Raw genomic sequence first — 27093 nt, 5'->3', positions numbered from 1 at the left:
TACTGACCATGCACAACTGCATGAATAAGTGCTTTCAGTAACAACTAAGTACTCAGAAAGGTCCAAGAAGGATCTTGAAGGAGATTGTAGGTTTAGATGGATGGAGACAAGATGAGAGAATTTTAAGAGCAGAGAATATTATGAATAAAGATAAAATGACAATAAAGAACAATGAAATGAAAATGGAGTGAACATAAAATGAAAAGACTGGATGCTTTTATCTGAGCCTATCTCTATCACAAACAAGAACGTGAAGTAGAACAAATGAATCACATTCATCCTACACAGTGGAAATCACTGCATTTCAAAATGTTTTCAGAGTCTAGAGTTCTCAATATAATCAGTAGGAATGTCTGAGGGACAAAGCCAGCCATGAGAGTACAAACATAAGATTCTTTACACGCACAACAAAGAAGACTCAATGAAGGATTACCATAAATAACAGCAACGAAACCTGAAATTATGAATCAATGTATACACATAACAATTCTTGTTGGTAAGCCAATGTGGAAAGCTATCATCAGATTGTTATTCTGGAAGCATACTATCAGATGACTCCAACATTGTTAAGAATAAAAATAAAATCCAAGAATTGCTATAGAAGGCAACTGGAACAATAACCAAGAAAATCATCTCAAATATATTTATGTGAATCTTAATGTTATTTATACCTTGATTTGTAAAAATAGCATTAAGAAAGCTCTCAATATTATTAATTTAAAACTCTGAAAATTGAGGGTGTTCAATTTACTCGAACTGACTCTTCATTTGTTGTTTTTTACCCAGTCGTGGGGCTTGAACTCAGGGCCTGGGCACTGTCCCTGTGATTCTTTTGCTCAAGGCTAGCACCCTACCACTTGAGCCACAGCGCCACTTCCAGCCTTTTCTGTGTATGTGGTCCTGAGGAATCAAACCAGGGCTTCATACGTGCTAGGCAAGCACTCTTCCACTAAGCCACATTTCCAGCCTTCATTTGTTATTTTTAAAACTATTTTTATTAATTCTTTACATGACACCTACAGTAACAATTCATCTGGTAATATGATTCAAGGAATCAGCAAGGCTGCCAGTACTCTTAGAGGTGAATTCAAATTCTTATATAATTAAGTGAAAGAGGAAGTTATATGTTCACTTAAAGGAAAACACTACCACCTCTCATACATCTCCCACTCCTGCATCCTGCAACCCCTCTGCACTACACCATGAAAAAAAAAAACCCTATCCAACCCCATTCAAGAACCAAAATGTAAACTACTGCCTTCACTATACTTGGTTGGGTTACCTATTTATGAGGAGACTCTGAGCACTTCCTACAAGTTTATGTTGTGTGTGGTATCCCTCTAACCTCTCTCAATGTGGTGGCACTCACCTGCAATCTCAGCTATGCAGGAGGTTGAAACAAAAGAAACTTCAGTTCAATAGTAGTCCAGGCTTACCTGGTGAGACTCTTCCTTAAAAATAAAATTTTGAGTCAAAGGATGGGATGTGGCTCAAGGTAAATGCTGAGCACCTGCTTAGCATTAGCACACTAGAGGCCCTGCATTCAATACCCAGTACTGATGTAAAACTAAATTCACCCCTCTGCTAGGTCTATCCTAGACATATACCAATTATTACAACTGAGGGAAAGGATGGAGCCTATGTTTCTTTGGGTATGGCTTACGTCACTTAATATGATTTTTTCCAAGTCTTTCCATCTCCTTAAGAATGTCATTCTTAGCTGGGCACGGGTGGCTCACGCCTGTAATCCTAGCTACTCAGGAGGCTGAGATCTGAGTATCACGGTTCAAAGCCAGCCCAGGCAGGAAAGACTCTTATCTGCAATTAACCACCAGAAAACTGGAAGTGACAGTGTGGCTCAAGTGGTAGAGTACTAGCCTTGAGCTGAAGAGCTGAGAGACAGCCCCAGGCTCAGAGTTCAAGCCTGACAACCAATCAAAAAAAAAAAAAAAGAGGCTAATTGAAATGAAATGAACTCCAACATATGGAAACAAGTTTGTTGTTGTTGTTGTTGACCTTGTCATCATTATACTGTATCAAGTTCTTTTTTTAAATTTTTCCCTTTAGTTTATCCCCAGTAGTTTACTGTTTTTGATTCTGGCACCTTGTGTCTTATATATACGTTTATCTGATTTGGGGAAGGAAAGGGGAATGACAAAATGGTGAAACAAGGACCAAGGGTGAACCAATGCAACAGAGATACTCATAAGACACTAGGTTGGAGAGTGGGGGAGAGGGGAGGGATAGTGAGAGAAAAATGGAAGGAAGGGGTAACAATGCTCAACAAGAAATGTACTTATTACCTTAGTTATATAACTATAACCCCTCTGTACATTATCTTTACAACAAAATAAAATAAAATTTAAAAAATTTAAGAAATCCTCCCCTCTATAGTCCCAAATTAAAGACGAACAAGTTGATTCTGCCTTAATGATACTTCAGTCCATTTATCAGCCAGAAATACTCTTCAGAAGCATAACCTAATTCTGCTGTTGACTTCTGAGAGGCCTACAATGCTAATCACTTTTCCCTGACAACTACATAACAGTGACTCAACCCTCTCCTAAGGGAATACCAGGGCTAATTCTCTTGCCAGCCAAATGCACTGCTAAAAACCAGTAGCAAAACTGCACAAGATTCCTTGAAATTATACCTTCAAACAGTATCTCCCCAATCTACTTCCTTCTACAACCCAAAGTACCTCCTCTTTTTCTGTTTTCTTAATTCCATTTTAGATTTTGTGTAGCTATGCAGAACTTATCAGTGAAACCCAGTGTAGAATTTTGAGATAATTTTAATCTACTAAATCAATGATTTTAGTGGACATAAAAATATTATGTCCATTAAGAACAAAGTTTATTTTTTTACCAATCTTGTCCTTTCTTTAATAGCATTCGTCAGTTTCAGGGGTCAGAACACTATGACCTTTATGTTGTCTGTATTTGGAAGTGAAGTTTTATTGAGCAACACAGCCATAGCCACTCATTATATATTATGTATGGCAGAGTTAAGGAGAGGTGGTCATTTGGCCCAGAAATCCCCAAATATTTGCTTATCTGGTTATTAACAGGAAAACTATGCCAATTCCTAATCCATTTCATCTAAATTATCATATTTATTTACAACAAGTGTGCATAATTTTTACTTCCTATCCTTTATATTTGTCTTTAAAAATTATAGTAATGGCTCCATTTTCATTCCTGATAATACTGAACATGTTCTCTTTTTTTTATCATCCACACTGTAAGCCAACTTACTGATCTTTTTGGCTTGTTCAATATTCTACTATATGGTTCATTTCTATTTTACTAATTCCCACTCTGACATTTAGTAATTTCTTCCTTATTCTGATTTTATTTGGTATTCTTATGATTTGTTGAGAAACAAACCTATTTTCCAATAATTTTCATTTTGGAAAATACACATTTTAGAGCTATGTTTTACTTTTAAGCACATTGGCTGAATCCTACCAGTTATGTCAGAAAATCACTATCTTCACTTCAAAATATTTTCTAGTTTGTAATAGGACTCCTTCCTTAAACCAAACATATGGTACTTAATTTCTAACTAGAAAAGTCATTGCCTCAAAGCAGAAGGTTAGAGTGAGGAATAGTAGGAGGAAAGTGTTATAGAAAAACTATGATGAGTTAAGATTTAACCTACTAGGGTGATGACAGTAGCCTAAATCTTAAAAGAAGTTTAATTTACATAGTTGTATATATTTGTCAAAACTCAACAGATACACATACATATGTGATTTGTGCACTTAATTTTCTGTAGCTTTTACCTAAAATGTTTAAATAATTATTGAATTTCATTTGATATAAATACTAAAGTGTTTAATGGAAAGTAGACTGATAAATGCAATGCAGTTTGAAATGTATTCACAACTAAAATGATGAATGGTGAGATAGAAGGGTTAGATGAATACACAGAAAAGATTAATGGTAGAATGTAGGTCAACATATACAGGTTGTTCACTGTAGACATATGAGGAGGACTTTTAAGTTTTTTATATAATTTTATAAGTGAATAATCTTGGCTTTCTTTTTTACACATAAAACTAGCCATTAAAAAATTCTGCTGTTATTTCATATCAATTGTCATTTGAGCTGTAGTAAACAATATACAGCACAGTTAATCCCAAATGGAAGGAGTTCAATAAGGGGTCTTACAAATGCATAGTACTAGTACTTGTTCTTCAGAAAATGCACATTACATTTGGTATAGACTTCATGTTTCCCCCAGGTTTTCTGTACCACCCATTCCCATCTGGCAATAGTTTTTTGTCTTTAAAGTTCCTTTCTACCATTTGGGGAATTTTCATTTTCAGCATCAATGAAAAAGAAATCCACTATGCTCCATTGCACATCAGAGCAACAAACTTTTTTTAAGTTATCATTTAAGAAAATTGGAAACTATCTCCATAATTAAATGGCTATGGGAAAACCTCATAATGTGCAGAGGCTATGATAGTTTAAGCAAAATAAAGGAAAACATTAACTAATTTTTCTAAACCATCAAAATGGTTTGGATTGTGTCCCAATTTTAAGCGAATATCAGCCAAACCAATTCTGCCAGTGGAAACTCAAAACAAAACACATAATTATTAATATTTATTACATTCCCAGAACAGCAGCTGAAAAAAAAAGGCTGCCATTAACAAGTACTTCTGTAGATTGAACAGACACTTCTACAACAGGTTTCACACCATGAGGAACAAACCAGGGCAGTTATCAATAAGAAAAAGACACACACACAGAGTCATTCCAGCACTTGAGATGCTAAAGCAAGAGGATCTTGACCAGGGCAGTTATCAATTAGAAAAAGACACACACACACACACACACACAGAGTCATTCCAGCACACAGACACACACACACACACAGACACACACACACACACACACACACAGACACACACACACACACACACAGACACAGACACAGACACACACACACACACACAGAGTCATTCCAGCACTTGAGATGCTAAAGCAAGAGGATCTTTAGTACCAGTTCAGCCTGGGCTATTTACACACATACACACACACACACAGTCATACACACACAGTCATACACACACACACACACACACACACACACACACAACACACACACACACACACACACACACACACACACACACACAGAGTCATTCCAGCACTTGAGATGCTAAAGCAAGAGGATCTTGAGTACGAGTTCAGCCTGGGCTATTTGGTTAGACCCTTACAAAAAAGAACAGAAAGATAAGGAATCTCTAAGCACAAAAAGCCAGAAGATTTTGTAGTTTTTGTCTATAAAGACACCCAGAAGACATCTGCCTACTAAGTTGTAGTGTATTTACCTTTGAAAAAGTATATTTAAGTGATATAAATTATAGACTAGTGCAAACTACTAAAACTATTTCAAAAAGGAACAGACATGCTGAATGCTTTATAAATATTGTACCAAGTTAACACCAAGCCTAAATAGTTTAATAATAAAGAATATGGGGGGGGGAACCTTTCCACTCCATTCCATTCCATTCCATGAAACTAATATACCCTACTGTCAACATAACAAAGGAAAATTGCACAACAATCTGATTCATGACAAAATGTAGTCAATCAAGTATTGCTAAATTGAATATAATTAACAGGTTTATCTCATAAACACATGGCTATGTTAACATTAGAAAAATCTATTACTCTGAAATATATGATTAAAATTCATGCAACTTCCAAAATTAATATTAATGGAGCTACAAGTTCTTTTCATGAACTGTCTACCCAGGAACTGCTAAATTCTGCAATAACACTAGCATTATTTTTTTTGAAAACAAGAAGGAAGAAAACATATATTCAAGTTTTAGATGAAACAGGAATCACTTTTTGTTTGCACTGATGAGCATATATTCTTTAATCCACAAGAACAATCTCAAGTATTTATAAAAGAAAATCCTTTCTGAAGATTATTTCAATTTAATCAGGATTTAAAGAAAATAGAACTTTTATCCTTATCATCCTTCAATGAAATAAGTTGAGTTTTAATATCTTAATCAGAAGATAGAGGGAAACAATAACACTGAGAGTTTGATGTCCCGTGGTCTTCCTTAATAACCCACTTTCAAGAGACCATAATCTGCCCAACAGAAAGCCTTCTCTCAAGGATCTTAATCAGATTCTGAGAAAATTCAAAGCCAAAATAAACAATATTAGACCAAAACCAAAACAACATAGGTATTACCATCTATACAGAAGGCTAACCTCCCCTGATGAGTCATTTTTTAAAATGATGAAAGTCTTAAGTCTTTGAAGTGTTTTCTATTCAAGCTGGAAGATATATAAAGGTAGGGAGTCCATTAGCAAACAGGATGACTGTGAAATTTTTCATTTCACACATCCTGTTTTACTTTATGCAAACATTATACTGAGAATGGCAAAAATGAGTCTCTCTTCCTATGTATTAATACTAATTTTTTCTTTGTTTTCTCAAGGTATCTTACTTTCAGACTCCAAGTCCATACGAAATTTAGAAGATGACATGGTACTTAATACATTTAGGATGGGAAAAGCCTTTCAGAAGGAAGATACTGCAGAAAGATCAGTTGCTGCTCCTTCTCTGGAACAATACAAAAATGATGAGAGTAGTTTCATGAACGATGAGGAAAACAAAAATTCAAAGGTAAGTAGCAATGTTATTTGTCTTGTGTTGCAATGTAGATATTTTTATAAAATTATACATTGTCTGAAAAGTAAAATTGGCATTTTAATTTTATCGATAGAAATATATGCAAATAAGAAGCATTAAGACAGGAGATGAAATTTCGTATGCACCTGGTGGCTATTCTATCCTAAAGAATATTTCTTAGCCAAAGGGCTACTTTTGTTCTCCAATAATCTTATAACCAAAGGTATTTTTGGAGTCAAAACAGTACAGAGTATTTCAGAATTGATTGATAAAGATGTTATATAATTGAGTTATAACTTTTCTGTAAAAAGAGCTGAAATACAAACCAACCTTCTCTTTGCAGAACATAGGCTCCAAACATAATTTCGTAAATCATGGTCTGCCGCTCAATCTGGCTATAAAGCCTTATCTTGCACTAAAAGGATCTGTAGCTTTTCCAGCTGAAAATGGAGTGCAGAATACTGAATCCACACAAGAAAAGAGAGAAATTGGAGATGAAGAAAACTCAGCTAAGTTTCCTATAGGAAGGAGAGATTTTGACAGTGAGTAGCTTTTTTAAAAATTCAATTCTCACAATGCTCAAGAAATGTACTCATTACCTTATTCATGTAACTGTAACCCCTCTGTACAGCATCTTTACAATAACATAAAATTTTAAATAACAAATAAAAAATTCAATTCTCACATCCTAATACCATAAGAAAGGACTCTGAGTTTAACCAAATTTGAATCTAATCATAACAAAATCAAATAACACCATGGTTCATTTCCACTTGATGTTAAGTGACCCTGTCAAAAATGTGGCATGAAAAAGTAGTTAGTAATCATGACTTTGATTACTCAGAATTAGTAACAGCTAGGTAGGTTTCTTAATTTTATGTGATAATTCTAGTCCTTTAAATAATTTAAACTTTTTTTTTTCCATTTAGTGCTCAGGTGTATGCTGGGAAGAGTCTACCGACCTTGTTGGCAAGTCTGATACCTGTTAGTCTACACTTGTCTATTCGGGAGGGAAAAATCATTTGTCAATGAGAAAAAACCCTTGACATTACTGTAACTTGTATATTGCTTTAAATGGTTGTAAGAAAATAGTATTAACATAGATGAGTATTCTAAATGATATGCTTTCTCTGTGCATTAAACTTTGTGAAAATCCTGAATAATTTTGTCTTATGGGTATTTTTTAACAATGGTGTGTACACATGAACTTTACAAATACTTCAAACAAAAACATATAACTTTGGTAAATGGTTTTATAGGAAAAAAAAACTATAAATTTAAAGCACATAAAAGACAAAATCATAGTCTGAAAAACTGAGTTAACTTTGTCTGGCCAGCAATCAGTTTGTTCTTGGCAGTAAAGTTATTGCCTCCTTTTGCTGCGTGAGCTGGTTTGCTACTCAATTTATTCTGTGGCTCGTTCAATGTCTTAAGTGTTTTAAGATTTTTATGTTGAGGTAGTTCATTTCCATTATCACAGACAATATTTTCATCATCCAAGTCCACCTGCTTCCTTTTGGAGCATTTATTTCCTTCCTGACTACTTGCTTTTCTTAATATTTGGTTGTTTTTATTTCTGTCCAGTTGAGTATTTCCAGAGCTTATTTTCATTGTTGATCTTCCAATAGATGAATATATGCCCTCTGTTATGCAAAATAAAAAGGAGAAAGGAATCATATAGTATTTAGTAGTATTATGCATGATAATTTAGGACAAACTTCTCAAATGGCTAATGATGCTCAAATATTGATGCTTTATAATAAAACAACCAATTAAATGAATAATAAGCACAGATATGTTATATGAGCCTTCATTTTACCTGTTACCTCATCCCTACCAACAAATATTTGAACATATACACTTAATTCTTAAGCAAAGGCTATTATTTCTCAAATCCATCAAGCTAAATTAAACTGGTCCTTATTTCTACCCTTAAATTTTTACTTAAAGTTCCGAATAAATCTAGAACTAAAAATAGTAAGCCTTTCTTTATTTTTTAAGTACATCACAGGAATAATCTAATGTTATTAATGTTAAAAACAACTGGAAAATTTAATTAAAAAAAAGAAAGAAAGACACAGAGAGTTTGAAGAAGTCCCAGCCTCCAGTGAGGAAAAGTATCCTGGGAAGATTATGTCTATAACAATAATAGCTAAGTTGTATAATATAAAGAACATTAAAGACTATCACAAGCAGGAAAAAAAAATAGAAACTGGGAGCCTAGAAAGCATGAGGCCCTAAATTCAATCTCTAATCCTGTCAACAAACAAAACCATTGTTAGATAAGAATTAAATTGTTATTTAATTGCTCAAATAAAATTACCACAAAGGTCATTTTCCTCATGAAGAGCACGCAAAGGCTTTGATGCAGAACTGGCATTATTCCATTTATCCTTGCTTATCGTATAGTCATCTTTGTAAGTACAAGCAAACTGTGATCTAATTAAGGGTTGCTTCATCTGATAACAGAAACGAGACAACAGGCAATTTAAGCTTTATTTTTTCAGATAAATGTACTCTATACAGTAAATAGCATATCATAAAAAAATTTCCTTAAAACTTCTATTATTTATGAAAACTTTGAATGTTTTATGTTTCATAATTTTCAAACTCATTCAATGCTATGGCTGTTCTTTTCAGCAATTTTAGTTTTAGGTGACCTTTGAGGATAGGTGAAGGAAGAGGAAGGTAAGGGAGGGAAGAACAGGAGGAAGAGGAGAGGGACAGAGAGGGAGGAAAAAGAGGGAAGAAAAGAGAATTTACTTTGTAAACATTAAAAAGGGCCATGGCTCATGCCTGTAATTCTAGCTACTCAAGAGGATGAGATTTGAGGATCAAGGTCAAAGCTAGCCAGGACAGGAGAGTTTGTGAGGCTCATCTCTAGTTAACCAAAAAAAGCCAGAAGTGGGCTGTGGCTCCAGTGGTAGAGTGCTAGCCTTGAGAACAAAAGTTCAGGGACAATACCTAGGCCCTGCGTTCAAGCCTCAGGCCCTGCACAAAAATAAATAAATAAATAAAATAAGGCTATTAAAAAAATAATGTTGAAACTAGTAAGCCTGCCAACAGACGGGGAGAAAATCTTTACCAGCATATATATACACATATATATACATACACACATATGTATATATATTTGTGTATATATATATATATATATATATATAATGGAATTATATGCTTCAGAAAGAATGACACCACACCATTTGTAAGGAAATGTAAAGACTTGGAAAAAATCATATTAAGTGAAGTAAGCAGACCCAAAGAAACATAGGTCCCATGGTTTCCCTTATTTGCAATAAATAGTATGCATTCTAGGATAATCTTAGCAGATGAGCAGAATAGCTCAATAGCTATGCCCATATGACCATATAAGATGATGCTAAGCAAAATGAACTCCAAGACATGGACACAAGAGGTTTTTCTTTGTTGTTGCTGTTGTTTTTAATATACTATGTGATTTCTTGTTTCTTTTGTATGTTCTTCCCCTATGGTATATCTCATGTTGTCACTGTATTTGATTTCAGCACCTGGTATTGTATATACATTTATCTGAATTAGGGAAGGGGAACAACAGAATGGTGAGACAAAGGACAGGAGGAACCAATGCAACAGCAATATACACAAGGCAATATGTTGGAAACGATCTATTCAACTTGGGTGGGGGAAGGGGAAGAGAAAGTAGAGAAAAATGAGGGAAAGGGTAACAAGTTTGACAAGAAATGTACTTACTACTTTACTTATGTAACTGAAACCCCTCTGTATATCACCCTGACAATAAAAAAAAAAGAGCATACTGGATCAAAAAAGAAAAGAAAAGAGGGCTGGGAAGGTGGCTCAGTGGTAGAGCGCTTGCCTTGCATGCTCGAGGCCCTGGGTTCGATTCCTTGGCACCACATAAACAGCAAATGCCGGAAGTGGTGCTGTGGCTCAAGTGGTAGAGTGCTAGCCTTGAGCTGAAGAGCTGAGGGACAGTGCCCAGGCCCAGAGTTCAGGCCCCACGACCGGACCCAAAAAAAAAAAAAAAAGAAAAGAAAGAAGAAGGAAGGAAGGAAGGAAAGAAAGAAAGAAAAAGGATCTTGCCGGGCGAGAGTTGCTCACACCTATAATCCTAGCTACTCAGGAGGCTGAGATCTGAGGATCACAGTTCAAACCAGCCCAGGAAGAAAAGACCATGAGACTCATCTCCAATTAACTACCAGAAAACCAAAAGTGGTGCTGTGGCACAAGTGGTAGTCTTGAGCTAAAGAGCTGAGAACAGCACCCAGGCCCAGAGTTCAAGCTCCACTACTGACAAAAAAAAAAAGAAAAAGAAAGAAAGAAAAAAAAAGAAAAGACAAAGAAAATCTTTACCAGTAATACATTTGACAAAGGCCTAATAGGCAAAATATACAAGGAGCTCAAAAGTTCAACACCCACAAAAAAACTAATTAATCAATCAATAAATGGGCTAAGGAGCTTAAAAGAGACTTCTTAGAAGTAAGAATGGCAAATAGAAGAAATGGTCAACAACATCCCTGGTCATTAAGGAAGTGCGAACCAAAACTACTTTGAGATTCCATCTTACTCCAGTTAGAATGGACAATATTGAGAATTCAAATAAATGCTAGCAGGGGATGTGGGGAAAAGGGAACCCTTTTGCACTGCTGGTAGAAATGTAAACTAGTACAACCACTCTGGATGGTGGTTTAGAGGTTCCTCAATAAACTAAACATAGAACTTCCCCATGACCCAGCCATACCACTACTCTTGGGCATCTACCCAGAACATTACAAGTCCAGATATAGTAAATACACTAGCACATCCATAATCATTGCTACACTACTCACAATAACCAAGTTATGGAAACAGCCAGATGTCCTATAACAGATGAGTTGATCAGTAAAATGTGGTATATATACACAATGGAATTTTACTCATCTATTAGAAAGAATAATAAGATTATATCATTTACAGGGAAATGGACCTAGAAACAAATCATGCTATGAGGTAAGCCAAGCTCAGAGAGACAAATGGTACACATTTTCTCTCTCTCTTTTTTTTTTTGTTGGCTGTGGGGCTTGAATTCTGGGCCTGGGCACCGTCCCCGCGCTCTTCAGCTCAAGGCGAGTGCTCTACCACTTGAACCACAGTGCCACTTTCGATTTTCTAGTGTTTATTGGAGATAAGAGTCTCACGGAGTTTTCTGCCCGGGCTGGCTTTGAACCGTGATCCTCAGATCTCTGCCTCCTGAGTAGCTAGGATTACAGGCGTGAGCCACCAGTGCCCGGCCACATTTTCTCTTATGTGTGGAAACTATATCTAAAATATAACTGGAGATGATAACTTATACCTGTCAGAATAAAGGAGGATACCTTTAGGGAAGGAACACAAAGATGTACTTTGCTAAACATCTAAAATACTATTTATTGAAATGAATTTCAGGAATAGAAACGGGGTTTTTGTTGATGGTGGTGGTTATGGTGGTGTTTGATTTTGCTTTGGGGGATTTATTTAGTGGGACAAGAGAACTCAGAAAGAGAGGGAGGAAAGGTGAACAAATGTAGTCATGCTATTCAGTATACACTGATCTGTGAAAGCTTGTGGACAGGGATGAAAGGGAGAAACAGGAAAACAGAAGGAAGTAGTGACATTGTCCAAAAAATGAAATGCACTTATTACCTGATTTATGAAATGGTAACCCCTCTATATAACACCTTAAAGATAAAAAAATACATATTTCTTAAAAGTAGTGCTGGGCTGAGAGTGCGGCTTAGTGATAGAGTGTTTGCCTAGCATATATGAAGTCTTGGGGTTGACTTCTCAGTACGACATAAACAGAAAAGGTTGGAAGTAGTGCTGTAGCTCAAGTGAGTGCTAGTAAACAAAAGAAGCTTCAGGGACAGTGCCAGTTCCTGAGTTCAAGCCCCAGGACTGGCAAAAGAAGAAAAAAAAGTAGTGTTGAAAATGTATTCTGAAAATATAAAGCCATTAAGTTGTTTAATAGGTAAGAATTAAGTAGCCTATACACCCAATGCAAGTTTCAGCCATTATAGTTGGACTGTAACCATTCAGATATAATGGGGATAATTTTCCAAGTAATTTGAAGTCACCTCAAATCCTTTTAACACTTCAAAGTATAATTATATTGTGCTGAATGTTACTTTGAATGTTTCTTAATTAAAAAAATGTGAATGTCAGGTTATGTATTCAATAATTACACATTATTTTCACTCATTGCATATTACATAAGACACAATAAACACAATGAGAAAAATACAAATTTTTCATCCTAAGAAAAACACAGAACTGGGGATTTTTAATGGATTATGAACTTCAATGAAGCCAACAGGATAATGTGTAGGCAACAAAACAATACAAGAAGACAGACAAGATGATATGAAGGGAAAAGCACCAGATTTTCAGTACAAAGACCTGGTTTCTAGCACTATCTGTATTATCTAGCAACTCAATTATCTACTTTTTACTATCCACACATAAATATATAAAGTAAAAAACAATATAATCAGGCTTTATAAATTCTCAAGATATAATGTGGTCACTCTAAAGTTATTAGTGTGATAACTTACACAAGTGGGTATTCTTACAAAATGTAATGTGTCATATTACATGTCTCAGGACTAGGTTAATTTCAAAATAATTCCAGGAATGCAGCTCAGACAATGAACTTTTAATCAGGTCCTTCATTTTAATCATTAATACAATGTGTACACTGCCTTGTATTTATAACTTAAAAGAGACTGCTTTTCCTTTGTTCATAAAAGTTGAATTTTCTGTTCAAGATTAGTGGCTACATAAAATTGAGATTACTTCCTGTTGCAATTTTTCCAAATCTTACTGTGTATTTGATTTGGAATCACAAATAAGCAAAAACAATTCCCTCTTGAAAGTGCTTTTGAAGTAACTAAGAATAATGTCCAGATTCATACATGGCTGTTAAAATCATTTTATGTTCAAATCACATGTGAGAGATAGATTAAAAGTTTTCCTTTGTACAGTGATTTCCCCCCTTTGGAAAGATTTCTATCCACAGTAAAATTGCAATGAACTTCAAACTTGCCAAGAATTGGAAAGTCCTTTTGCCACAAGCTGTTATTAAATTGAAATTATTAGTAGGTTCCCAGTTTGAGGAAAACAGTACTTCACACAGGAAAGCCTGATTCCAGTGAAATTAAGATGAATGAGTCAAAACATTGAAAAGTCACAGACACTTTTGCTCTATTGAAAAAAAAGAACATTCTAAGCCTGCTTTATTCTAATAAAGACATTAACAAGTTTGAAAAAGGAAAATTACCCCCAACTTATTAACCTGTTTCACTCTTACATTATCAAATGTTGAAAAGAGCAGAGGTTTAGTATCTTTAATGGCGTAAGAATTGATGCATATATAATACCATCCATATCTTTATCCATGAAATTCTATTTATTTTACTAAATAGCAGAAAAAATATTTAACTTAAGTAGTAACACTATAATTTTATGATTACTTCATTACAGTTACTATACTTTTATTTACTTTTGCAGGTAGCTTAAACTTTAAAGTCAGGCTTCTTATATAAACTCTATTATCCTGACAACAAATGCCTTCAAGTGTTGAACAAGGATTAATGAGGATAAATATAAAATGTATAGTATACATACTTGACACTTAGTAGATTCAAAAATTCCAACTATCTTACTTCAGCAAAAATTAATTCAATTTTAGTTGTCTATAAAAGATTCTGCTTACTTCCTGAAAAAATGAGACAAGTCTTTGCTTAATGTCCCCTTCTCAAGGAGATTTCTATTTAACATCCTATTTTAAATCAAAAGAACTGGGGTTATGGCTCACATGGGAGAGCACCCAACAAGTACAAGGCTCTGAGTTCAAATCCCAGTAACACCAAAAAGAAAAATATCAGAATACATGCAAGGAATATATTTACCTTTGACCTTTCCCTCAACTTTATCTCCACAGCACTTATAACCTTGGAATATACCATGAAATCCACTTGTTTGTGATGATTGTCTACTCCCAACTAAACACAAGCTCCATAAATTGTAAAATTCCTAAGAGTTTGGCAATGGTGGCTCACTCTGGCTACCCCATTAACAGGGTGAGAAGTTCAAAGGCCTCAGATATGCCTACCAAAAGACCACGACTCCCACCCACTTAGATTTTGCTCAAGGTTTCTGAATCCCTGGGCACTGATGCTGGACTCTTGGTCTAGGCTTTACATGGAAAGTGGTATGCAGAAAAATATATCTCTTTAACAGAGGGTAGAAACACCACATGATACACATGGTTAACTCATTCATCTTTTGGTTCTCACCTCTCCTTTAGGTATATTGGTCTTCCTCAGCTTTCGATCAAAATCTTGGGGGAAATCTAATGCCTTCGTCAGGGTCAATCTGTTTGTTTCAATGTTTTGTGCAAGGTGCTCTTTGACCTCCATGACACTTCATTTTCCAAATGTGGCAAATATACATACTATGGTTTGAACTCTGGGAACTGCACTTGCTAAACAGATGCTCTTATCACTGTGGCTCTAGCCTTGATTTTTGTGGATGTTTTTGAGATTGGGTCTTGCCTTCTTTCCATGCCTTCAAGAAGGCAAGACCCAATCCAGTCCTGTACCTCAATCCCAATGATCTCAGCTTCCCAAGTAGCTAGATCTGTAGGTGTGAATCACGGTGGCAAGTATCTTTAAAAAGGAAGCCAGTCCTGTTTTTGAAGCAAGTCCAACTCTCAAATAGATCTTTGTCTTTTAAACACCACTATAAAGAGGCTCAGTTCCTTCCAAACAGTTTTAAAAAAATTCAGGCTACATTTACTTGGCACTGCTATTTAGGCACCTTGAAATATAGAAACAGTTGCCAATCTCTCAAAAGACCCAAAAGCTTTGTTGGTTTCTCTGTCAGTAGAGTTCCTTTATGTGGGCCCATGTCAATCCTCAGCTTATATCCAAGGCTGGCAAATACTGGCAAATGGCCAACAATGGACTATTCCTCTCAGAAGGACTCCACCCTCTCCAGATTTTTTAGCTTATTTACACCTCTCTTCTCCCATAGGCTTGCTAGGTCTTTAAACTTCTACTTTTTTCCTCAATTATATCTGTCTTTTATTTTTTTGTCATCACAAAATGGTGTTTGACAATGATCTATTACATCCTAGTTAGAAAGAAATTTCCAAGGCTGGATAGATAAGATAGAATACTGAAGTCTATCTTATTTTCTTCCTCGAGTGACACTTTGGAAGGTGCTTCGTTTTTCTGTAGCCTTAGGAATGATGAAGATTGGAGTAGAGCTTATATGGGGATTGAGCAGTCTAAAAAAGTTCCTGGGTCATATATTCCCTTCTGGGAGTTTACTGTGTATTTTATATACATTTATAAATACTGTAAGAAGATTGATGATATGGCCAGGTACCAGTGGCTCATACCTGTAATCCTGATACTCAGGAGGCTGAGATCTTAGGGTTCAAAGCCAGCCAGGGCAATAAGTCCATGAGACTCTTATCTACAATAAACTGCCACAAAGCCAGAAGTGGAACTGTAGCTCCAATGGTAGAGCACTAGCCTTAAGCAAAGAGAAGCTCAGGGACAGTGACCCAGCCCTGAGTTCAAGCCCAAGGTCTGATACAAAAACAAAGACAAAGAAGGTTGATACCATGTTGTTAGACCGTAGCATTCAAATTGAAGTAGACTATTGGATAATTTCTCCAATTTGGTGTGTGGCACTCCTCTCAATGCGTAAATTCTAGAGTTCATTTTTGACATTACTATCCAGTTGCTACTTCTAGACTTTTCTCTTTAATAAGAAAAAAAAGTAAGAACCCACATTTTGTTCTCCTCTGACTTTGAAAATATTAGCTGTTCTCAATTCTACTAACTAACTAGTACTTTAACAGGGGACAAGAACTAGATTAGGTTTCTAAGTTATGATGTGAAATCTTCAGCTTCTTTCCTTTGCTGTCATTTTTGAAGTTCATTGCATTAGATTACATTATTCAAAACACTCTTAATGATTATTTTGGTTCATTTTTATTTTCTCACATTTGTGTGTATGTGTGTGTGTGTGTGCTGGTCCTGGGGCTTGAACTCAGGGCCTGGGCACTGTCCCTGAGCTTTTTTGCTTAAGATTAGTGCTCTATCACTTGAGAAACAACACCACTTCCAACTTTTTGGTGGTTAATTGGAGCTAAGACTACCCAGGCTGGCTTCAAACCTCAATCTTCAGACACCAGCCTCCTTCTAAGCAGCTAGGATTACAGGCATGAGCAATCAATGCCAGCTCCAGCCCAGTTTTTATGGAAATGGAGTCTCAAAGATTTTTTTTTTTTGGTCCTTTTTTACTTTGGCTTTGAATCACGATCCTCTGGATCTCAGCCTCCTTTGTAGCTAGAATTATAACTGTGAATCATTGGCATCCTATAATTTTATCAGTTTTATTCAGGGTGGGGGAATGTTTGGAGATTAAGAATATACTCCACAGGCATTAACAGCAACCAATAACGAAAGAAAATCAATACTACCAATAAATCAACTACGAGAGCTTGCGGTATATAGAATAAACAGGTTGTAACTAAAAGCTTTGCTAAGCAAAACCAAATTTCCAAAGAGGAAAACAAATAGGAAAAAAATTACTGCTTTCCTTTTGTTGATTTAGCACAAGTAATTGTTTGATAATTATGTTTTATGCAAGTATTTTAACAAATTAATGACTCCTAAGATACATGATTTCCCCCCTCTCCCCCCCCCCCGTCGGTCCTGAGGCTTGAACTCTGAGCCTTGGCACTATCCCTCAGCTTGAGCTTGTCCTCTACCACTTGAGCCACAGTGCTACTTCCAATTTTCTAGTGGTTTACTGGAGATAAGAGTCTCATGAACTTTCCTAGCCGAGCTGGCTTTGAACCATCCGTGATCCTCAGATCTTAGCCTCCTTAGTGATAGGATTACAGGTGTGAGCCACCGGTGCCCAGCCCTACATACATCTTATACTATGTATCTAACAAATAGTAAAAACTCAATATAATATACATTCTTTCAAAACTTCAGACCAAGAAATTTTTAAATGGTTAAAGAAATATTATTATCAACTATTTATAGGCACAAATATTTCATTTAAGAATAGGAAAACTTACTTCAGACTAAATGAAAAGTCATTAAAACATCATTAGACTGTATGTCCTTAAGAGAGCTAGTAGAACTTTAGTTCTTTCCTCTTCTCTGTTTCAATCCATGACCATGAGCTGAACAGTGTAGTTCTGCTGCAGTTTCCTGACATTGTATCTGTCACCTGTATCATAGGCCCAAAGGCAAGCAACAGGGCTAACCGATCATGAAAGTGCACCAAAATAAGACTTACAAGTAGATGATCCCAGTATTTGTTATAGTGATAGAAATAGTGGGACAAAGGATGAACCAATTCAGCAGTGATACTTACTAGAAACTATGTTGGAAATGAATTATACAACTTGGGGGGGAAGGGGGTCAAGAGGGGAAAAAGTAGGAGAAAACGAGGGAGGGGATAACACCGTTCATAAAGAAATATACTCATTACTTGACTTATGTAACTGTAATCCCTCTATACATCACCTTTACAATAAAATTTAAATTAAAAAAATCATAGTTTCCATTTCAGTACTAGAAACAAAAATAAGGCCATGTTCTCTTAATTTTCCCTCTCACTCATTCAGCAGATATTTATTCAACATTTACAATAGAAAAGTGATTTCTTTTCTTCTTTTAGATCCAATCGATGAAGTAGCCAGAAACACATCAATCAAGATTATATAAAAGGAAAGCTTTTGTATGCCAACTGTCATTACTCATTTTCCAACTCATTCTTATTGTATAAATATGTACTGTATAATAGCCAACACAGATTTATATTTATATGCTTACTTCTTCTAAAAAAATAAAACAATGTTTATTATTTTTATGACAGTGAATTCAATTGTACCTTAATTCTTTCTTCTTGCATTGACTTATGGATGCGTTCTCTTAGGGGTTTCATGGATGAATTAACCTTCACTTGTGAGGGAGATCTATGTAAAAAAAAAAAAAAACTTGTTATGATTTGAATATTTGTGTCTCTCCAAAATGTATGTTAACACTTAATCCCAAGGCAATATTAAGGAGTGGGGCCTTTAAAGACTAAATCTCCATGAATGCAATTAATGTCCTTAAAAAAGGCTTGAGGGAGCATATTTGGCTTTTTGTCCTTCCTTATTTTCTTTCATATGGAGATGTAACAAGAAGGTATCATCTGTGAAGAACAAGCCCTCACCTATGAATAACAATGAGTCTACTCGGTCTCAGACTTGGAGAAAAAACCTTACTTGTTAACTCAAGCACTTTTGGAAATCATATTTATTATCTCTTTCACATGTCTAACTCTTCACTTACTAAGTGAGAATACTATCAAAAGGCGTTGTTGAGAGAGCTCAGATGAGTGAAAACATTTAGAGTATGTGACCAAAATATGTATGTGAAGCAAGTACATATTTTCTCAAATCAAAAGACAAGGATAAAAACAATATTGAAACCCAAACAACTGCCATGTCCTCACAAGAGACTACTTTTTCATCTATATGGCATTCTTGCATGTCAAGTTCCATCTCCCTTTAAGTAACTTTTGTAGTTCAAAAGTTTCCTATCCTAAGTATATACTGCTTTTAAAATCAATAATGAGGGAAAGGAGAGAATGTAGTAATAAAATTCAATGTATATCCAATGAATCTGGGAAAACTGATGGGAGATTGAGTTGGGAGGAATGGGGGGAAATTAAAAGGGTGATATCAAGATGCATTATACTTATAATTTGTGCATTATACTTATGATTTGTTGAATGGTAACCCTTTGCACACCCATGATAAAAATATAATGTCTGGGCTGGGATGTAGCTCAGTGGCAAAGCGCTTGCCTAGCAAGTGCAACGTCCTGGGTTCGATCCCCAGTACCAAAAAAGAAAAGACAAAAAAAAAAATACAGTTAAAAAAATATATAATGTCTAAACAAATCAATGAGGTCTTTTTTTCCCCAGTGATTCTCTACAGTTAACATTTATACACATATAACTTCCACATTACGTACCTAAAAAGTGTAAGAATAGAAGTTCCACTGTGATAAATTGTGTTTTCATCATCATATAAGAGCTCTGCTTTGTTTCTAGTAGGAGCACTGGCTGCTTCTTCATCCAAAAGAACTAACAAAGTTTTCACGGTATCTCTACCACTGTATGCAGTACCATGGTTTATGGCATATGATTTCGGCTAAAACAAAAAGCAATTTTCAGTAAATGTACTATATCACCTTGCCTAGAAAAATCAGCCACACCTTTCCATTTCATGTGCCTTTTTTCTTTCCTCTGTTGCTGAAGAAGCAGAAAATCCGCTATTTTTTCTTCCATCAACCTTACCGTTTTCAGATGCACAAAAACCAGTATCATCCAAGGAAGACATTAGGTTCTTGTCAAAATAACATTAGCAGTTGAGTCACTATCTAGCACTTTCTGGCTATGTGATCTCATTCACATGACTCAATCTTTTTGTGTATTTGTTTTCTCATATAGCAAATGGAGATGGGGTTTGGATAATCTGATTATTAACCCCATAAATGATTCATAAATCTAATCAAATGCAAAAATGAAAAACTGATTTTTACTCATTCAATGATTGGTTAGTACATTCCACGTCCCAGCCACTATGTTTGAAGCTCAAGCTACAAAGGCAAAGAGAAGAACACTGCCTTTGAAGAGCACACAGTCTTCTTGAAGAATAAGTTAAAAATGCCATTGCAATAAGCTAAGTGATATTTCTAATAAGTTTATACAGAGTGCAGTGGGGGTCCCAAAAAGGAATGAACAGTGTACTGTGAAAACAAGGAAGGCCTCAAGGTGGAGATAACACTGAGGAAGGAAGGGAATGTGTCAGAGTAAATGTGTAAAAGGGAGGAAGTGATGTGAGATGATCCTGAAAAAGCTTTGTGTATCAAATAAAAAGGTTGTACATCAATCTGTTACAAAGGTTAAAAATCTCTTGCTTTATGAAGTAAATACAATAAAGCTACTTAGATTTTAGAAAACTCAATGATGGCAATGTATGAAATATATTTCAGGGTAAGAACATTAACCATGCAAAGACAGGGCTGTAACAAATTTTAAAACTGCAATGGACTACTTTAGAAATGAAAAGGTTTCAACTATGATAGAGATAAATCAGATTTAAAGGGAGTGCTGTATATCACACATAGATACATGTATACACAAACTCTCAGGAAATTCTGCTAGGCTTAATAATAACTTACTAACTAATCAGTAGACAGATAGATATAGACAGAGAAACAGACAGATGGACAGACAGACAGCTAGATATGGGGAAATGCTTAAGATAAACCCAATGGCAAAACTGAGTGGTAATGACAGTGCCTATCCACAGGTTAAATGAACACTGTGCCTAGATACTGAAGCCGCATTTTTCTGGACCCTCTATTGTAGATTCCTCAGCTGTTTTTTTTTTTTTTTTTTTTGGTCATTCGTGGGGCCTGAACTCTAGGCCTAGGTGCTGTCCCTCAGCTCTTCAGCTCAAGGCAGATGCTCTACCACTTGAGCCACAGTGGTACTTCCGGCTTTTGCTGCTTATGTGGTGCTAAGGAATCGAACCCAGGGCTTCATGCATGCAAGGCAAGCACTCTACCACTGAGCCACCTTCCCAACCTGATTCCTCAGCTTTTATTAACATGGTCCTGGCCTCCTTTCTCTATCTGGCAGACTCTAACCACCAGGTAAACTATAATGTAATCACTTACCACTAACTACCTATCATAATCTGGTATACCTAACACCTAGCTTTCATTAGTACCAGAGAGATTCACATTGTTGAATACTAACTCCGTTGAGCATCATTTGAAGGTTTTTCAAGATTGCTTATTTGGTAGAAAACACAAGCAGGAAGAAACAGGTGGTTTGTATCTTTATTTCTTCTGCTAGAAAATGTAACAGACTGCATTTCCTGATTCATACACTAATAATCCGGTTGTCATTTAAGCCAAGCTAGTAGTCACAGAATTAAGAACATACATGAAATAAATGGGATAAAATTCAAAAATCCCCATCCAAACCACAGCTTTAAATCACCACTAAAAACATGCATTTTTGCCAGGTGCCAGTGGGTCATGCCTATTATTCTATATACTTAGGAGGCTGAGATCTGAGGATCATGGTTCAAAGCCAGCCAGGTTCAAAGCCAATCCAGGCAGGAAAGTCCCTGAGTCTCTTATCACCAATTAATCACAGAAAAAGCTGGAAGTGGCCCTGTGGTTCAAGTGGTAGAGTGCTAACCTTGAGCAAAAGTGGCTCAGAGCCTGTGTACAGAGTTCAAGCCCCAGGACCAGCAAATAAATAAATAAATAAACATGCATTTTTATTTAAAAATAAAATGTAGCTTAAAATGATCATGGAGGACTGTGAATTAATTAATAAAAAGCAAAAATATTTCTTCATATACTGTCTATCATAATGACACCTAGCTAAAAGGATTTTTTGTTAATTGAAGAAACTGCAAAAAAAATAGACTGATGCATATCATAAACTTCTGTTCAGGAGCCAATAAAGTCATGGTAGTTGATTTCTCCTGTAATGCTTTAAATCTATTAATTTGACTATCTATGGAAGGAAAGCAAGAAAGAAACATACAGTGAAAGGATTGACAAGTATGAGAAAAACTGGACTGTAAGAGTCTGGGAATGGAAGGAGCAGTTATATAGTTCTACAAAAGAAAAGTAAACTGTTGAATGGAAATGTCTAATAGGGCTACTGTTGTTCTATATTCCTACTTATTGAGAAGTAGCCCAAAACACTTCATTATCCACTAAGAATTCAAGTGTTTAGTGCTTAAAGTGATGCTGGAGATTATATGATGATTTTTGTTAACAAACAATTTCACACAAAGATGGATGGTCTGATTTATCAAAGTTGAACATAATCCCTATTGAGAAAATTAAATTTTCAACATCATCTTAGAACACAGGAAACATATTCTCCTGACTTCAGTAGCAACTACAAACCATTTCTACAATAAACAGAAGAGACAATGTTTTACACAAAAGGACAAAGAAGAGCAAAAAGCTTATTACCCGAGCAGGACTGATGTCAGAGGTGCTAACAGCAACACCTCTTTGTTGAGAACTGATAATATTTTTAATCCTTAAGTCCAATTCCTCAACAACTTCCTCAACTGCTTTACAGAAAGGATTCCCACTGTTCAGGCCTTTAATCAGCTTAATCTTTATCACTGATAGTATCTGACCCCCTGCAATGCTGAAAACAGAAATGAGATTAACTTTACTGCAAAATGATAATACACATGACCTTGAAAGCATATTTCTCAGTGTTAATCAATACCTTTCAAAGACTCTAGCTTTGATCTAGCAAATTGAACAGTAAAAGATGGAAACTCTTAGAAATAAAAAGTTGGAAGCTTTTCTAAAAGTGTATCATTTTAATAAATTAATCTTGATTTCTTGACATTTTTTTTTTTCCTGAGACAGGGTCTCACTGTATAGCCCAAACTGGCCTTAAATTTGTTGCTTCCCAAGTGTTAGAATCAGAAGTATTCCACCATGTCTACATTCTTTTTGATTTGAAACATAAAAGGAATAATTTAGTTACATATGAAATAAGTAATAGATCAGATCTGGTTATATACTTAAAATATGTATCATTAGCCTTTAAACAGTACAAAGATTAAAAACAAATAGAAAAATCCCCATTGAATACTGAGAATGTTAATTCACCTTAGAACCAATTCAATAAATTATTATTACCTCTAAATCACGGACAAGAGTCTCATAAAAGTTAAATAGGTTGACCTAAAATACGTGCTGTTCTGGGCTAGGAAAAAAGAGGAGAAAGAAGGTGACTCATTTGAAATACATATCCTTACTGAAGTGTATTACATTAAGGGTTATTTATATGAAAAAAGAAATTAAGCAAGTAAGTACTAACACAAAGAATACCAAAGATTGGACCAACTATATCCAACAGATAAAAGTTTTTAGAAAGTTAATGCCTCTTTAAATCTGGTCTGAACTCGAAAACATTGAGTTACCAAGTCTCAGGATTGGCCTGGGACCAATGGAAGAAATATACAGAAGAAAAGGATCTTGGTTCATTCTAAGGAAGAAATTAGAGGTATTTGACAAGAGGAGAGGACTTTCTTTAGAAGTCATGAGATGTCATCCCTTCAGGTTTCCTTGAAAACTGAACAGCACTCAATGAGAACAAGGTATGACCTGATATAATTTGCTACTAGAACCAATCATTAGTTCGTCTACTATCTACTATCTTCTGCTTGTCAAGACATCATCTCAGAAAAATACTTGGCATGGTGTACTCCAGTGATCCAAGATTCTATGGGAAAAATAAATAGGAGGACAGTGTTCCAGACAGATGGGACAGACAGGCCAAAAAGGCAAAACACTATCTCAAAAAATAACAAAACCGAATGGAATAGGAGAAACCCTAGGTCTCCTTAGCAAAGGCCAAAATTTTCTTAATAGAGATCCAGAAACACAACAAATCAAAGAAAGGTGGGACAAATGGGATTGCATGAAATTGCAGAGCTTCTGCATGGCAAAGGACATAGCTCGCAAGATCAATAGAAAACCCAAGGATTGGGAGAAGATCTTCACTAGCCATACAACAGACAAGGGTCTCATATCTAAAATATACCTGGAACTTAAAAAATTAAATACCCCAAAAACAAATCTTCAAAGAAACAACTACCCAATAAATAAGTGGGCTAAAGACTTAAAGAGAAACTTCTCTGAAGAGAGAAGAAGGATGGCCAACAGACACATGAAGAAATGCTCAAATTCGGGCTGGGAAGGTGGCTCAGTGGTAGAGCTCTTGCCTTGCATGCAATGAGGCTCTGGGTTCGATGCCTCAGCACCACATAAGCAGAAAAAAAAAGCCAGAAGTAGTGCTGTGGCTCAAGTGGTAGAGCGCTAGCCTTGAGGTGAAGAGCTGAGGGACAGTGCCCAGGCCCAGAGTTCAGGCCCACAACCAGAACCCCCCCCCAAAAAAAGAAATGCTCAACCTCTCTAGCCATAAAAGAAATGCAAATCAAAACAACACTGAGATACCACCTTACCCCAGTTAGAATGGTTATAATCCAGAACTCTAATAACAACAGATACTAGAGGGGATGTAGACAGAAGGGAACCTTACTTCATTGTTGGTGGGAGTGTAAACTTGTTCAACCACTTGGGAAAGCAGTATGGAGGTTCCTCAAAAGACCACACATAGAGCTCCCCTATGACCCAGCAATCTCACTTTTGGGCATTTACCCAAATGATCATAAACAAGACCACACTAAAGCTACCAGCACAACTATGTTTATTGCAGCATTATTTACCATAGCAAAGATATGGAACCAACCCAGATGCCCCTCAGTAGATGAATGGATCAAGAAAATGTGGTATATATACACAATGGAATTCTATGCCTCCATCAGAAAGAATGACATTGCCCCATTTGTTAGGAAATGGAAAAACTTGGAAAAAATTATATTAAGTGAAGTAAGCCAGGCCCAAAGAAACATAGGTCCCATGGTTTCCCTTATTTGCAATATCTAGTATATGTATGAGTCAAGCAGAAAAGGTCAGATAAGTTGATGTCAGGAAAATGAACCCTTAGATATGTATTTTAATGTTTTTTTCTTTCATGTGTGTGTTTCTAATGCATTTATAAGATTATTTCTTTGTTCCTTTTATGTCCCTCCCCCACAGTATAACCCCCGCTTTCACGATATTTGATGTCAGTATAACTTGTGGAGGAGATGGGGAAAAACAAGTCGTTTAAGGATTCAGGTGGACCTGTTGCAACAATGAGAAGTACAAATTGTCATGTCAAAAATGAGCTTTACAATGTCGGTGGTGGGGGGGAAGGGAGGGAAGGATTGGGTGGGGGGGAGGGGGGAGGCTGGGAAGGGAGGTGAAGGGTAAACAAAAGGAGGAGGCTGCAATGCTTGGTAAGAAATGTACGCATTATCCTGCCCATGTAATTGTAACCCCTCTGTACAGTATCTTCACAAATAAAATTAAAAAAAAAAACAATCTATTCAGTTTCCAGTTGTCAAAAATGTTTCTTCTAAATAAAGGTAAGGAGTACGCTCACTCTTAATCAAGTTTAGTTTGCATATGCCTGTAAATTTCAGCAAAAACTTTAGAATAATGAAACAGAAATTTAAGGAGGAAGTCTATGGAATTATGATTTATTCATCTAGATAGTTATGTTTCCTCTCTCTACTTTTGATGTGATGATACTTGATCATTTCAGTATCTTTTTCATTCCTACTGTTGATGTTGTAAGGTTTTAAAAATCAATGAATAATACACATTGGTGATTTATGAAAAGCTATTACCTTGGATTTGGTACTTCGCCAAGAATCTCATCTAATTTGTCAATGAAATTAATAAAATTAGACAATCCCTTTATATGGGTCCTTAAAGGATCAGATGATGATGGTGCATATCCTTTCCCTCCAAGTTCTATTGTTCTAATAAACGATGTGGCCACCTATGAATGAAATGAATGATTCAGTTATATTTAAGTTTTACTGAGTTAAAATTGAAATTTAAGTCATGGAACTAGGTAAAGTTATACAATTCTAAATTTTCAGGAAATATGTGGCGAGTTTTATGGCTCCTACCAAACTTTGATTCAGGCATAAAACCATAGAGACTAGTGCCATCCAAAATTCATACCAACAAGGGTACCAATGATATCAATTGCAGATGAAAACAAATTAAAGATTAAATACAGATCATTGATTATAAAGAATCTGCTTATGAATACATTTTTACCTAGCTTTTTTTGGGGGGGTCCGGTTGTGGGGCCTGAACTCTGAGCCTGGGCACTGTCCCTCAGCTCTTCAGCTTGAACCACAGCGCCACTTCAGGCTTTTTTTCTTTTTGCGCTCTACCACTGAGCCACCTTCCCAGCCCTTTACCTACCTTGATGATTATCAAAATTGTCATATAAAATAAACTCATTTTCAGCGTTAACTGATCTGTTGTGTTAGATAAGTGAATTAATCTGTTAATCAGTACTTTCAAATATTTATTTTACCTTTACTGTGAAATAGATTACATAGTTACTAAATTCCATCCAGCATTCACATTTTTGGTTTTTGATCACGTAGTTAAAAAGACTTATTAAAATGTTCTAACATAGCATTTTCTAAGACATAACTGTTAGAGGGACAAACCCTATGAAATGTCAACACTTTACAAGAAGTTCCATGGGCATAACTTCAGAAACAATAGGCTAAATAACAAAGTTAACTCTCTTTTTTTTTTTTGTCGGTCGTGGGGCTTGAACTCTGGGCCTGGGCGCTGTCCCTCAGCTCTTCAGCTCAAGGCGAGTGCTCTACCACTTGAG

At 35.8% G+C, this 27093-nt stretch overlaps 2 protein-coding genes across 5 annotated transcripts in view; one reads left to right on the top strand and one right to left on the bottom strand.

Moving 5' to 3' along the window:
- Window positions 1–6357: 6357 nt before the first annotated feature.
- Pmch (pro-melanin-concentrating hormone) lies at window positions 6358–7830 on the top strand. The gene is made up of 3 exons (XM_013018056.1): window positions 6358–6666; window positions 7016–7214; window positions 7602–7830. Exons 1-3 carry the CDS (start codon window positions 6418–6420, stop codon window positions 7649–7651), a joined length of 498 nt encoding a protein of 165 aa, XP_012873510.1. The 5' UTR covers window positions 6358–6417; the 3' UTR covers window positions 7652–7830.
- Window positions 7831–7878: 48 nt separating this feature from the next.
- The window catches only part of Parpbp (PARP1 binding protein), a 50144-nt gene continuing 30929 nt past the window's right edge, over window positions 7879–27093 (bottom strand). For 2 of the 4 annotated variants that reach the window (XM_013018042.1, XM_013018049.1), the window contains exons 6-11: window positions 26075–26229; window positions 22785–22968; window positions 19746–19924; window positions 18613–18697; window positions 8996–9131; window positions 7879–8315 (exon numbers count right to left, since the gene is read on the bottom strand). In XM_013018042.1, the coding sequence (XP_012873496.1) occupies window positions 7972–8315; window positions 8996–9131; window positions 18613–18697; window positions 19746–19924; window positions 22785–22968; window positions 26075–26229 (1083 nt within the window). In that variant the 3' untranslated portion in view covers window positions 7879–7971. The remainder of the gene's footprint in view (window positions 8316–8995; window positions 9132–18612; window positions 18698–19745; window positions 19925–22784; window positions 22969–26074; window positions 26230–27093) is intronic. The other 2 variants (XM_013018034.1, XM_013018025.1) reach the window with 1 other exon arrangement.

Source organism: Dipodomys ordii, unplaced genomic scaffold (genome assembly GCF_000151885.1).
Source record: "Dipodomys ordii isolate 6190 unplaced genomic scaffold, Dord_2.0 Scaffold3, whole genome shotgun sequence".
Classification (NCBI taxonomy): Eukaryota; Metazoa; Chordata; class Mammalia; order Rodentia; family Heteromyidae; genus Dipodomys; species Dipodomys ordii.
This window is presented reverse-complemented; position numbering and strand designations above follow the sequence as displayed.